General features: G+C 38.2%; 1 protein-coding gene across 3 annotated transcripts; it reads right to left on the bottom strand.

The window, feature by feature from the left end:
• Positions 1-1,811: 1,811 nt before the first annotated feature.
• ttc33 (tetratricopeptide repeat domain 33) lies at positions 1,812-13,508 on the bottom strand. 3 transcript variants are annotated; one of them, XM_067483466.1, is made up of 5 exons: positions 13,356-13,508; positions 12,740-12,979; positions 9,779-9,860; positions 6,510-6,641; positions 1,812-2,766 (listed from the first exon to the last, which is right to left on the bottom strand). In XM_067483466.1, exons 2-5 carry the CDS (start codon positions 12,976-12,978, stop codon positions 2,392-2,394), a joined length of 828 nt encoding a protein of 275 aa, XP_067339567.1. In that variant the 5' UTR covers position 12,979; positions 13,356-13,508; the 3' UTR covers positions 1,812-2,391. The 3 variants fall into 3 exon arrangements, with proteins under 3 accessions (XP_067339567.1, XP_067339566.1, XP_067339565.1); XM_067483465.1 differs by having other exon boundaries at positions 13,324-13,465; XM_067483464.1 differs by having other exon boundaries at positions 13,229-13,442.
• Positions 13,509-14,112: the final 604 nt, after the last annotated feature.

The raw sequence follows: 14,112 nt of genomic DNA, 5'->3' as shown, positions 1-14,112 counted from the left end.
ATTTGGGTCAATCTTATTAGGGTTATGTTGTTTAGGACCAGATAATAACTTTTCAGCTTTACAACATGAAAAACTATACTCGTAAACAACTGTAACATCCTATATTCAGGCTCACTAAACTTCATACTTTACCACCACATTGTCTATACCTGCCACCCGATACTGGTGCGTTTCAAATCTTACATACACCAAAATCATTATACACTGCTCTCTATAGAAGGTTCAATGTGCTCTTCAATTACATGTGTTATAAAATGTATTTTTACACTGTACGGCCAACCATCATTCAATACTACCTTTGTAAATCCTATTCAAGTTTCCACAAAATACAACATTTCTCACACTGAATATGGTGAAATGCAATTACTGTAAAATGATGTCCAAGAAGTACGTAGTATGTTTAAATGATGAAGCAGTGCACCCATAACAAATGCTATTGCTGCATATACATCACGTTAGAGTTGGAAATTTGAAAATCCTGGAACACTGGAACGCATCACACAACCACGCTGCAGCAATGTAACGTCAATGTAACGTTATCATGCTGATGTTAGGATTTAGCTAAGTCATAATACTTCAAGGCACATTGAAACTAGGAAGCAGTTTATTGTGGTTTTAGTTAAATGCTAACATCAGCTTGCTAACATGGTATTTGTTGGTATTTAGTCATGGATTACAGAACCTGACAAACTAAAAAGTCAGAGGATCAACAAGGTGAATTTAACCTGTGGAAGCAAATTTCACAATCATTGCAAAAGTTAAACAGTAACTTATTAACAAATTGAATATCTGTTAATGTTCAGAATTTATTTGATCTTTCAATACACGGAGTACACTGTTGGTCAATAAATCAACATACCAGCAGGATCCATGTGTATTTAACCTAAATAATAAAAAAAATAATAATCCCTAGACACGCGCTGATTATGCAACATTTAAAAACAACAGCTGCGCCAATGATAATTTGGGTGTGTCGCCGACAAGGGTGTGACTACTTATGTAATCGTTTTTTTTTTGTTTTGTTTTGTTTTTTTTGTTTCATATATTTGTATTTAACTTAGATCAATTTGTAGAGATTTGTCCTCTTTGTCTCAGAGTAGCACGTTGTTTACTGGTTAATGCTTTGCATTTACACGTCTTCTGCTCCTGGGACATTATTGTCAGGTTGTTCACATCCAGTTTCTAGAGTTATTCATAAAGGAGCTGCATTGTCTTGGGACTTCCAGTGGCACTTTTATAGAAACTCAATTAATCCTATATTTACACTGCCCTACAAAGCGGAGGAGCACGATGTGCTTAACACTAAACTGATGGTTTTGTCTTTAGGACACTAAACACCCAGTGTTTTACATTAGTTCACTACAACAATTCTGAAATATGCAAAAGCCTGAAACAAAAAAAGTTCCTTCCATGTACAGAAATGTAGTGCGAAAGGTGCAATCAGAATCCAACCTTTTCAAAAATAGTCCAATTATTATTTCAATACAAACATTTCCAAACTGAGCAAAGGATTACAATAAAGTGTTTGCAATGTTATTTTTCAATCACTGGACAATTTCACTGGAAGCACCACACTGTAAAACCATTAGAATGGAAATGTAGCTTGTGGTTTTCCATTTTGTGTCACTTATGTTCCCGGCTTCTACAGCTAAACCGTGTTGTTCATTTTGTTTCAGTCCACAGTAGCTTTTACCTGCTAAACCCAGAAAGTTATTGGATTCTGGGCTTCGATTTTGTTAAGTATCCTTAAATTATGTAAAAACTACCTTGTAACAAATGTACATATGAAATACAGTATTAGTACAAGCAAAGACTGCAGGGGAGGCAGAACTACCACACACACTTTATTTGTTTGTTTAACATACATGTTCTTTCTCACTGTTAACCAACATTCACCAACATTGGTGTATTTTCCTTGATAAGGGACTTAATTTAAAATTTTCTTACATTTTGTAGCGACAACAGGAAGCTAGTTTGTGAGAAACTGTCTTGATTTTGGATTTATGCATTTGTAAAAAATTATAATCAGAAATCATCAAATTTATTAGATGCAAAAATCTTTAACACAAATGTCCGTCTCTTCATTAAAGTATTAGCAGTTTTTCCTTGCTTCCTCTGAACTGTAACTGTTGTGGGGTTTATTTGTGTTCATTTTATGCAAATGTTGTACATTTTAAAAATAATCCCAAATGTTCTCATACAAACTAAGTTTCATGGACTGTGGATGTCTCCATTTACAGTGGGAGAATTTAGATTCTAATGTAATCACCAACAACATTAGCTGTTAGCCTAAACTGTTATTGTGCTGTTCTATGAAACAGATAAAATAAATGTCCACGTGAGACACACACAGCATTTACCATTTGTTCCAAATGGACACTGCAGACCAGTTTAAAGTCCTCTTGCTTTGATGAAATGTTCGTTTGATGGCGTTGCAGTTTCCTCTGATCCCTGTTCCCCAGTGAGTACAGTCTTCATATTCCCCTCAGCATCTATGATCACAGAGGTCTTCTTCAGCTCCTCATAATGCGTCTGCCGCTCAGCAACAGCCACACAGGCGGCCAGCACCTCATCAGACTCAAAATCATAGTCCTGTTCCAGCTCAGGGGCATTGAGGATCTGCTTTCTAGTCTCTTCCTCTTGTTGAAGCTTCTGCTTTGTTGCCGACTGCTGCCTCTGTAACCTCCATGCCCAGTCCAGGTCTTCCTGCCACAGGGTGCGCTCTGATGGGCAGAGGTGGATCGCGACCTGGAAAGACCTCACTGCCTGTAGGGACAGTACAGATATGGGCTTTAGGGGGAAACTATAGTTGATGCAAAGGCTTAATGCAAATCCTGCCATAGCTACACATACTCACTTACAATAAGATTCAATCCAATAAAGCAGCTCCGCCATGAATTCTACCTTTACAAGGTTAAAACTTCTTAAGGCGGAATTATGTTTCTGGGTTACGAACGAACGCGTACATGCGTGGTTTATTTTTGAATACGTTCGCACACGTGTTTCTTTTATGCTTGCACGACAGATGTATGTGTCCATAAGGGGCAGTATCACATTTGGAAATGGAAATTAACTGCACGTTCCCATGTTAAATGCACAATACTCAACGTCTGTAAAGGTAAACGTTGATTTCAGTGATAAAATGGATAATGAACTTTTTCCAGCTGCCTTTCACAAAAGTACACAAGGACAAGAGAAAGTATCTGAAGCCTCTGGAGTTACCTTGTTTTCTGCATCCATTGCTCAGATAAGGATGTGATGTATTTGATAGAACTACAAGGTTATGTACTTGTTACTGAATAAGTAGTGAACTGTAGTGAACTGTAACTGTTTCTTCTTCTTCTAGTTCTCCCTTTCTTCCTCTTTCTGGCTCCGACAGTATTTATTCAGCTTGTTTGACACACGGCTCCATGCAACACGGTGTTGAGATTTGGGAAGTGTGCGCATGGGAGCCACTGCGAGCCTCTGCCTACGATTACCCATAATTCCCTTGTCTGCATAGGTCTGCACTGATGTTTACATGTAACGAGACAGAAGTAGAACTCTGCCTTTAATTTAACCTGAAACCGTCAGAAAGGTGATATTTCTACTATGTGTTTATTATTCAGGTCACAGTGGGCGGTAAAGTCGGAATGGAATGCATTAAATTATGAGGTGGCTCTAATGTTTTTGACCATATTCAGGCTGTTTCTTGCTATTAAATCTCACAGTAACTGTGTTTGCACTTTTTCACTCCTTTACTTTTACTTCTACATTTGTTCTGAACTGCAGTTGCATCTATGTAAGAAGTCATTTGGGTGGGCATTCAAAAAAAGACTACTGTTGTGCAACTGCTGGGTTTCAGTTCACCCATTCCTATACACAACAGTGACCAATGGTTGTAGACTTAGCGAAAATGACGTGAGCTGCTGTTTGACATTTTAAGTGACAAATACGTAGCCCACAGATGCTGTAGAGCAAGGGAAAATAGTCTTCTGGTTAACTGATCGTGGATCATCATTCTCTTGAACTGGCTAAAAAAACGGGCTGCAGAATTAAATTGGGAATTAATTGAAACTTTAATGAACCACAAATAAATTAGATTAACCGATTGGTCAATAGATTCATCATTAGAAACAAATATCTTTAGACTGCCATTAGGAAAGCATGAGCTCATAAGTCTCAACAGCATCTCACATTAACCTCTTGTGTCAGTGTCTTTCAAATTCTCATTTATTCATACTAAACCAATAAATGCAGGCAGCTTTACAGGAATAATTTTTAATTGTTATGTTTTGTAGGAAACAGCTGCAATATTATATCTGCATAACAATCTGTTTAAAAAAAAAAAAGCTGTTTTCAAAGGGTTCACAAACTACTGGTCGTGCTGCAACGTTTTTGTTCAGTGCATTTTAGTTTTCTTCATGAGATTGCAGGTGATTCGGATTGTAAAGTCCCTGAAACACTCTATTGCTTCCATGTCATTCAGAACTTTATATACAAAACATTTGTATGTTTTTTTTCTAATATGCCTGTTGACATCACAGCATCGTCTGACTGATGCATACACTCGTCACGTTTGAGCAAATAAACCACAGAGAGCAAGGAGCATTTTCACACTTCAACCAAAACTTAAGATGCAAGAGAAGCATCTCTGCATGATAAAATGAAAAACTGGTGCTAAACAGTTGTGCTACCTTTGGTTCAAATATCTTTAGATTGCTATGAGCTCATCACGAAAAATGTATACTGTAACTTTAGGTACCATGCTACCATACCAAGTATTTTCCAAGAGTGCATTTCCATTTTATAACCTTCTCAGGTGGTTTTTAATTTAACAGTTTGAGCCACAAAGGATAAAAATCCCCAATATATCATTAATAGAAAACAATTCCAAATTTATAAAGCAGATTTATTTTCCTGTCATACCACAGTCATCATCTCACAAATCATCATCTCGGTATATTTACTGAAGTAAAGATTTTGAGTACTACTCTGTACAACACTGCTTTCCTGCTTCTTACATCTGTAATGTTTTGATTGGTCAATGTCAATTGGTCCATTGGAAGATATAGTGATGTACTGGATATTAATTATTATAAAATCTTTAAATTATAGATGCATTACAATTTATGCTGCTATAGATTGACTTTGCAACCAGCGGTTAAAGTGATGCTGTGGATGTGTCACCGATGTATCAAACCAAGCATTTAATGACCACAGTAAACGCTTACATCCTACCTTGGTGTTAAAGCAATTTCTTCAAAAACATGAAACGTGTTTGCTGAATTAAAACTATCTGTGCCTGAAACAACATATCAAGTTCCATCTTGAAAAGACTAAAGACTCAACAAGTGTTTCTTTTGAAATGAATCCTTCAACAGACAAAGGCCACTGCAGGCAGACTAACCAGCTTTGCTGGGAAATGAACTTAAAAATAATATCAAGAAGATAAATGGTGTCAGAACTGTCATGCTGCAATGTAGCCAATGCCAGTTTCCAACATTTTTTAAAATGTTACAAGAAGTGGCCAAAAAAAAAAACAAACAAAAAAATAAACCAACCAGAAGCTATGGTTTGTTTTAATTGGGTAGTTTCCATTTTCCTCGAGTGATAAAGAGGAAATAAAACAACAAAAGATACTCTTGAGAGCAGAAATGGGGAATCACTGCACTTTGCACAAACAAGCACTACTCAAACATGTCGATGCATACATAACCTTTAAACTCGACAGAACAAGTTTCGCTAAAAATAGATCTGCGTTTTTTTCCCCTATTCCTTGTCAGTGGCTTCTTTATAGAAAGAGGTGTGTCTATATTTGGTTTAGTTTAAGCTCACGTAACTTTCAGCACTTCCTATTGTTGCTTTTGGTGCCGTAGGACAGGTCTCTCGCTCTAGGACATGTAGGAGCGACACACATTTGCATTGTTTGCATGGCTCTAAATGGGTGAACAGTGTAACTCTGATCCACAGGTTTGCTACACCCACAGGTACCAACGTGTTATAAGGCAATTTAAGCAATCATCCAAGCCCCAGGCAGCAGGGTGTGCTGTAAAAGTGCCACTTTATCTCAGAGCCAGAGAGTTTGCAACAAGTGGCAAACAGAAATAAGCCTTAACGGCTCTTCAAAATGTAAGACAGCAACATATGGGCAGCTACCAAAACAGCTCTAGCTCAATGGTTCACGAGAACCAAACAAAAGATTGGATTTACGTCACTGCAGTGAGCATTGCCTTCGCCATCCTAATATCTGAAATTACTGCATACATCCATTATCTAAACCATTTATCCTGTTATTGGTCAAAGGGGTTCTGCAGCGGCTGCAGCTGTCAGTGGGAAAACCAACCTGAAATATGGACACGTCCCCAGTACACAATGCTATTTCATTTGGTTTTTCGTCAGGCTTTATTGTTTCTCCCAATCTCATCTGCTCTAGCTACTACTCCCTCCATCAGGTACGGCCCTGTGTTTTGTGAGCGTGCCGTGTTCTACTTTATTGTCATATGGGGTGTATGGTTAGCCATAATTACCAGATCCACTTCTCCCAGGTTGAGTTGGGCCCTGCCCAGAGTCTGCCAGCCTTCCCACCACACTGGATGGAACTTCACTGCCATTTCTGCTGCTTTCACAGCTGGGAACAGTTCCTGCAGAATGGTCAGTACCTGGAAAGAGCAAGCAAACTGTAAATCTCTCAGTTCATTTTGAGCATTGAACAATCAATATTTACAAAAGTATTAAATGACCTCAGTGGCCAGTGCATAGCGATCATGTTTTAGGATGTTAACATTTCTCAGTAAATTTGAGTTTTAGTTCTGTGTGTGGAGTGGAGAGCTGATAAATTTGATAGTAATCCGTTATGGAAACTAAACAATTTCAGCAGAATAATCTTTGTATCTTATTGAAAATTAGTTTTCATTGAATTAATTGTCCCATGATGTTTCCATTTGTATTAACATCCCTGATATTGTACAGGGCAGAAAAAAGCTCAGTCACAGTCACAAGATTACTCACTTTAATTTACTAATCTATGCTCACATTTAACAGCGCTGCACTAAACACATTAACCTCTTGTGTCAGTGTCTTTCAAATTCTCATTTATTCATACTAAGCCAATAAATGCAGGCAGCTTTACAGGAATATTTTTTTAATTGTTATGTTTTGTAGGAAATAGCTGCAATATTATATCTGCATAACAATCTGTTTAAAAAAAAAGCTTTTTTCAAAGGGTTCACAAACTACTGGTCGTGCTGCAACGTTTTTGTTCAGTGCATTTTAGTTTTCTTCATGAGATTGCAGGTGATTCGGATTGTAAAGTCCCTGAAACACTATTGCTTCCATGTCATTCAGAACTTTATATACAAAACATTTGTATGTTTTTTTTCTAATATGCCTGTTGACATCACAGCATCGTCTGACTGATGCATACACTCGTCACGTTTGAGCAAATAAACCACAGAGAGCAAGGAGCATTTTCACACTTCAACCAAAACTTAAGATGCAAGAGAAGCATCTCTGCATGATAAAATGAAAAACTGGTGCTAAACAGTTGTTCTACCTTTGGTTCATCCTGAAGGGAGATTTCACAAAAAAATATGCAGGAATTGTTATTTGGAAAAGCCCAGTTAAGCCCCAGACCCAATTACCCTCAAGACTTTACCACACAATCTACACTTCTAATGACCAAAACAGCCACTTCTCACTATCTGCATGTTTACCCTGTTTACCCTGAAATCCTTTACTCAGCCAGGGTGAAGTAGTGAGTTTTACAAAGGGAGCATACTCAAGATGCTGCAACAGACACACAGACAGACAGGAGACTGCACATATTAGGCAAGCCGATTGAGTTAAACAGGAAGAAATGCAATGAGGGGAAGTGAGTGACCAGAATCAGTATAACCATGCTCCTCATCGCGGCCAGTAATGGGGATATAATGACATCCTGCTAATGACTGCGAAAAATATTACTAATAATAGACGTAGGTAAGATGTGCCAGAAATTTGTAGTTACACACATTTGAGCTAAATCATCGCAAAAAACAGATGTCTGTGCTTATGGCATACCATAATTCACTCATGGTATGGGGCAAAAATCCCTATTGTTATTTATGCTGTTCTCCAGGCCTGGTCCTTTAATGATTTTCTTCTCAAATATCTTGTAATGGATAATATCATATTAGGCATACAATACTCCATTTGATGTAAATGGCTACGGCTAGAAGAATAGATTTTATTGTGTTAGTTGTAGTAAAAAGAATAAGAAATAATGGAGAGAGCTCTGTTTGACTACATCCTGCAGCTTACAGAGGAGAGGTTTATGTTAGGGCTGTGAAGCACCAAGCCAGCTTCAAAGAACTAGCAGCAATAAAGGCCAACCCCTACGTTGGCTCCTGTCCCTTTTGTGGAACACGGGAGCACACCACAAAGATGACAGCTGATGGGTGTATAGCATGCGTGTTCTGCACTAGAGTTAGAGGAAGACAAAGTGGAAGACCTGGGACTGCAGTTATACAAAGTGTAAACAAAGAGCTGTTTGCTTACCATTTTTATACCAGTCTCGCTCCTCACGGAAGGTTTTTTAAGCAAATGCAACACACTGAATCATCTTAAGCTGCCAAGAGGAGTCCGACTAGTGCTGACAGTATCTGACAAACGGCAGAAACTACAGAGACGGACACTGACAAACCGCCTGAGCTAACAGCTGACCCTTGGCTTGGTGTGTTGTAGCTCTAAATGAAATGGCAGCTGAGGGATCACATAAGAATACCAGAAAAAAAAAAGAACCCACATGAAGATGAAGTTAAAGTGAAAAGAAAAAGGGAACGACTTACATACAACGTGTTGGAAACATACTGCAGATATTCAGCAGTGTCATCACCATGCCGATATCACTTCTCTGACTTAAAAGCATACCAAAGTGACCGTGCTGGCTGATAAAAAACCACAGGCACACACACATCAGCATAAATACAATGCTCTGGTCAGAAGCATTCCCAAACTCAAAAATGGCATCAATTGAATGTCTTTTCACTGATCTTGTAATACCAACTTGCAAAACAAGTTGCTGCAAGTGACTCATTTACTGTTTGCTGGCTATGATTGCTTTGGTATATCCTACACAGAAAACCCCTGCTAGCTATGCTACACCAGATGTACAATAGCAGAAACACACTTTAAAGTAATAGTTCACTAAAGTCAATTTAACTAGATGATCTGTTTAAAGGATATGACAACTTTATTCAGGTCTTTCTTAATACAGCACTCACATGCCTATTATTGACACTGTGGTAACTGTAATAACTCTACCTGTCCATACTGGCCATCAAGACAATCCTTCGTAAACCAGCTTCAAAGAAAGTGAGTAAATCCCGTCAAGTAAGGATATATTTAGAATCAGTTTGGAGAAGAAGAATATTCAAAGCCATTAAAAACAATTTCAGTATTTATATGGAAACGTGATTTTGGTTTTAAAGGGAAACTCAGCCAATATGCCACTAAACAGTACGTTTACAGGTCTTGGTGAACAGAGCTGGATATGAACATATAAAAAATAAAAACAAAAAAGGCCACATAGAACAACACACCCAAATCTCTGATCCAGCTGTTAGCGGTCACATAGCATTATGGACAATGGAGGCAAGGACAAAGAATGTATGAAATAATCAAATTTGATGCTTTTTTACCTATCCATCATGAGTCCAGCAATTTTATAAGCTATGTGACCCTATATTTAAAGGTCAAGAACAGTAAATATTATAAGTGTGGAGAGAAAATGAGTAGACACGAATATGCAGTATAATACCTGAGACTTCATCTCATACAGCAGTGGATTGTCTGGAGTCAGCTGAATGGCCTCATCCCACTTCTTAATGGCTTCCCAGTGCCTAAAGAAAACACACATTGTATCTGAATCAATGAATCAACCCACCTGAGAAAAGCGAGGGACTGAAGGATCACACAATGAGAAACCATAAGCTGGCTACTGCACCGGGAAAGCTGTTCAGTGTTAGGCACAGCTATCCAAATCGATCAATGCCTCACACGGACATGTTGCGCTATACTATGTTTAACACATGTTTGTACTGATGTTTAATTCTATGCATTGCTAATGACTGACTCAGAAACTATGACAGAGAGCAATGATAATGAGATTTTCCTGAGATTTAATACACTGTATGTTATTTAATCAAACATGTAGTAGGGCACCATGGCTCCGATTGTAACATACAGGGTACTTTGTGGTTGCTTGGAATAAAGAAGTCACAGTATTATTGAAAAGCTGCCCCTAACATGTCTTTCCATTCTTGCATACAACTTCTCTAAAAGCTGAGACTTTTATGAAACATGGGTCACAAGTTAAGCAATACTTCAGTTAATATTTACTACTTTTTTATTTTCATGCACGCTTTTGAAAAAACAAAACTAAACGCCACAAACATACTTCACACCTGTCTGACAGAACGGCAGTGCTTAATTTACAAAAGCTGCAGCACTTTTAGTAAACACACACAGGACCAATGAGGTCAACTGACAGCCCATAAATCAAACTCTTCAAAGAAAAGTCTGAAATGTTGTCAGTGTCTTATCTTTGATAGCAAGGCAAAGATGTGGGCGATAAGCTCCTTTAGCAAGCAGAAAGAATTTGCCTAAAATTGGGCAGAAATCACATTGTTGCTGCAGTCTCACTTCAAGCAGCTAAGGCCAATGTAAGTCTACTGGTGTGTTTTACATACATTTACTTACAAGGGTTTACAAGTCTTTGGTTTGGTTTTGTTTTTGTTTTTTTACTTTCTAACACGGCACAGACACATGAATGTGGAAATGCTCATTCCAAAATTCTCCACCTCAAGTCAATATTGACTCAAAAATCATTTCCTGATTAAGACAAAGGCGTGGAAACATTATGAGGTAAATTAAACTGCGGATGTGACAATGCCTATCATGTCAAGTCTTTTATAATCTTACAGAGTCACACATACATCTCCAACAAGCTAGATTCAAAAGGCATCTAAATTACACAATAAGACCATTAACAGCTATTATTTACAATAATTATTTGGATTACAGCCGGATTAATGAAGAATAAAAAACCAAACATACACCATAGGTTTTTTACAGTAAGAGAGAGGAATAAGGAAATGGAACTTTGCAACTCAGAGATGAAGCAAAGGAGAAATAATTTAAGGAAATTAGGCAATAGGTAATAGGCCACATGAAGCCATAGAACTAAAAATGACAAATTTGCTGTTAGAGCAACCTGGAGAGAAAAAAAATAGAAGCGCCCAACCATTTGCATATTCTAAGAGCAGTCATTTGTTATTTTGAAGAAAAAGAGAACAAATATAAAACAAATTGAGAAATTTGACCATTTTTTTTGTGCAGAAGAGAGATGGGGATCAGGACATTGTCTACTTCACATGCCGCTTTCCCAAAGAAAGAAACAATACATGGGTACAATTATAATTAGTCTTTTAGAAGACGTTTTTATCCAAAGTCACTTACAAGTTGCTCAAGGAGACTTCGACATGTAGTCAGAAGGAACCATATTTTGAAAACATGTTTTTCTTTAGGCAAAATCCTCTTTCTTCACAATTACAGGTATTCAATAATCAGAAGAAAATTGCATCTTCTAGATCAGAAAGTAAATAAACAAGGTCCTCAAACAGGCAAATTTTGCTTTCTTTTGTCTTTGTCTGTTTATTGACACACGAGCTACTAAAGGATTTTTATGCCGTGTCACACAATGTGATGTTCAACAAAGTGCTGGATGTCTTCCTCATACTGAAAAGCAGAGAACTGCTGCTCCAAATAATAACGATGGTTATCATAATTCAGAATAACATAAACTCTCCACAAGAGAGCACAGGAGGTCCTGGAATGGATTGTAGGAGCAGACTGTTGTATGCTACACTTTAAACATGTCTATATATCACTTTGTTTGAAAAGCTTTTAATAAATTGTGCCGTGTTCTTTTATTTATTTTACAAAACAATGTTAGAGTTAGGCTGCTGTTAAGCAGCTGTTCTCTTGACCAAAGCAAAAATCATGTTATTATTATTTTTATTCCATAATCTGAGCTCATACTCAGAAGAAGCTTTTAAAATGAAAATCTATACTCCTTAAAACCTAGACTGCAAAAATCTGTGCTTTCCCCAAAAAAAAGCAAAAAAAAAAAACCCATCAATCAACAGAGATGTGGATTGTATAGTTTTTATCAATAGTAAAGTCAGTATTAAGTTTAAAACTGTAAGACGAGTCTGGGTCCTCTGTAAAATGCTGCCCTCCTCTGGAGGATTTCTGATAGCAGATGCACTGTATTATTGTATTACATGTCATAAGTGAAAGGTGGAAGTAGAAGGACAGAAGAAAAAGTTATTACAATTGATGGTTTCAGAATATGGTAGTGAATTTCATAGAGTATGTCTAAAAACCATTTATCAAATGTCACGTGATGCCTCTTCTATTATTAAAGGATCCAGTAGCAGGGAACCAATGAGTCTGCAATCAGCCTGGCCCTGAGTAAAGAAAGTACCCTTCAAGGAAATAGTAACGTGCATAAAATCTTTCTTGTCCAGCTGTTTTTAAATTGTAGCTACGGCTGAGCAAATATTCATTAGCAACCCTAATTCAATATTCAGCAAAAACTCTAATCCCACCACCGACAGAACAACAATCAGTCCCATGCAGAACAGCATATGGGCCTCTACAAGTAATCTAACAATGAAGCTGATAACGGATGTGTGCTCTGAACACTGTCCCTCACCTGCCTTGCTCTGCCAGCAGCGCACCCTCCTCCTTCAGCCTCTTGCTTTTCGCCGCACAGTCCTCCAGCAGGATCTCCCGCCGCCGTTTGATCGCATGCAGCCAGTCCACCTCACCATCATCGTCGTCATCCCGACAGCCTTCCTCTTTGTCAGCCTTCTCCGCCTCGGCTTCGAACTGCTGCACCACGGACTTTGACACCTTTTCACCAACTTTCCTCTTCCAGCCGAACGAAGCCATCCTGTGGGGGGAGAGGGCGCTGTAAAGTCCCTGGGTATGTTTTGATGTAAAAACAGGCTAACATCAAATTTAATTTAATCGTTTAAACCAAGGAAACTGTTTTAGCACGTCAGCTACCAGATGCCCAGTTTTATCTATTATTTAAAGGCAGAACATATAGCTAGTTAAGTAACATGGTTCACATTAGTTTAAAGAAAACTACGCTGTCACACCAAAGCTAGCTAACGTTAGCAATGATAACTTAGCTAACAATGGCTCCATCTCTTGACAGCCCAGTGCATCTGCCCGCAAACTCAGTGACTTGCGTTAGCTCTCAAATAAAAACAACATAACGTTTTCCCATACTGGTATTTTAAAGAGAATTTGGGGGAAGGTACGTGTGCAATCTCCCACAGGTTCCCGTGGGCTACATTCGACTGAGCTAACGACAGTAGATCTTCAGCTACGAGTGTTGACGTCCGCGGAGCGTTCAAGGCGTATAATTTAAATCGTAAATACGAACATCCGATTGGGAACGCACACGTCGGTAGAGAAAACTGTTCACGCCATTCGGCACCTTGTATTACCAAGTGGGCAACATTAGGAATTTGTCACAGGGAAGATGTGGAGAACTGTAGTGGGAGAAATTCCCAAACAGGAATTGCTGTTGTCGTTCATTTTGTATTCATTTTACCAACATTTGTTAAATGTAGCATGACCCGGAAATAATGGAAACGTTTGCCCCGCTGTTTAAAGCAACACGCACCGTTTTTTAATTGATTTGATTTCTAAACTCTTACTACAGTACTAATGAATATTTCTTTAATCTTTTCCCAAGAAATGTCACATCTTAAAACGCAAGGAGATTACCCATCGATCAGGCATAACAATATGACAACCTGTGCACCGTATTTAAAAATGAATGAAATGGCCAAAACATAAGAACCACCTCTTCTTGCAATGCACTCTAGTACGACCCCACTACTCACTTTGACCTCAATAATAAACACAGAGTAGAATCATAAACTTTCTGACAGTTTCATCCTAAGAATTCATTGCAGAGCCACTGTATTGGATTGTATTAGATTGCACAGGTGGTCATGTTATGCTTGATGCTCATAATATCCCACTAGATGGCCTAACAGAGATCCATGT

This window comes from Channa argus, chromosome 18 (assembly GCF_033026475.1).
Source record: "Channa argus isolate prfri chromosome 18, Channa argus male v1.0, whole genome shotgun sequence".
NCBI classification, from domain to species: Eukaryota; Metazoa; Chordata; class Actinopteri; order Anabantiformes; family Channidae; genus Channa; species Channa argus.
This window is presented reverse-complemented; position numbering and strand designations above follow the sequence as displayed.

What these genes read in the sequence shown, in the direction of transcription:
- ttc33 (XM_067483464.1), bottom strand. An exon ending in TGTATGAGATGAAGTCTCAG is followed by an intron (nt 6,642 to 9,778) that starts GTATTATACTGC and finishes TGCTCTTTCCAG; the next exon opens with GTACTGACCATTCTGCAGGA. An exon ending in ACCTGGGAGAAGTGGATCTG is followed by an intron (nt 2,767 to 6,509) that starts GTAATTATGGCT and finishes CTGTCCCTACAG; the next exon opens with GCAGTGAGGTCTTTCCAGGT.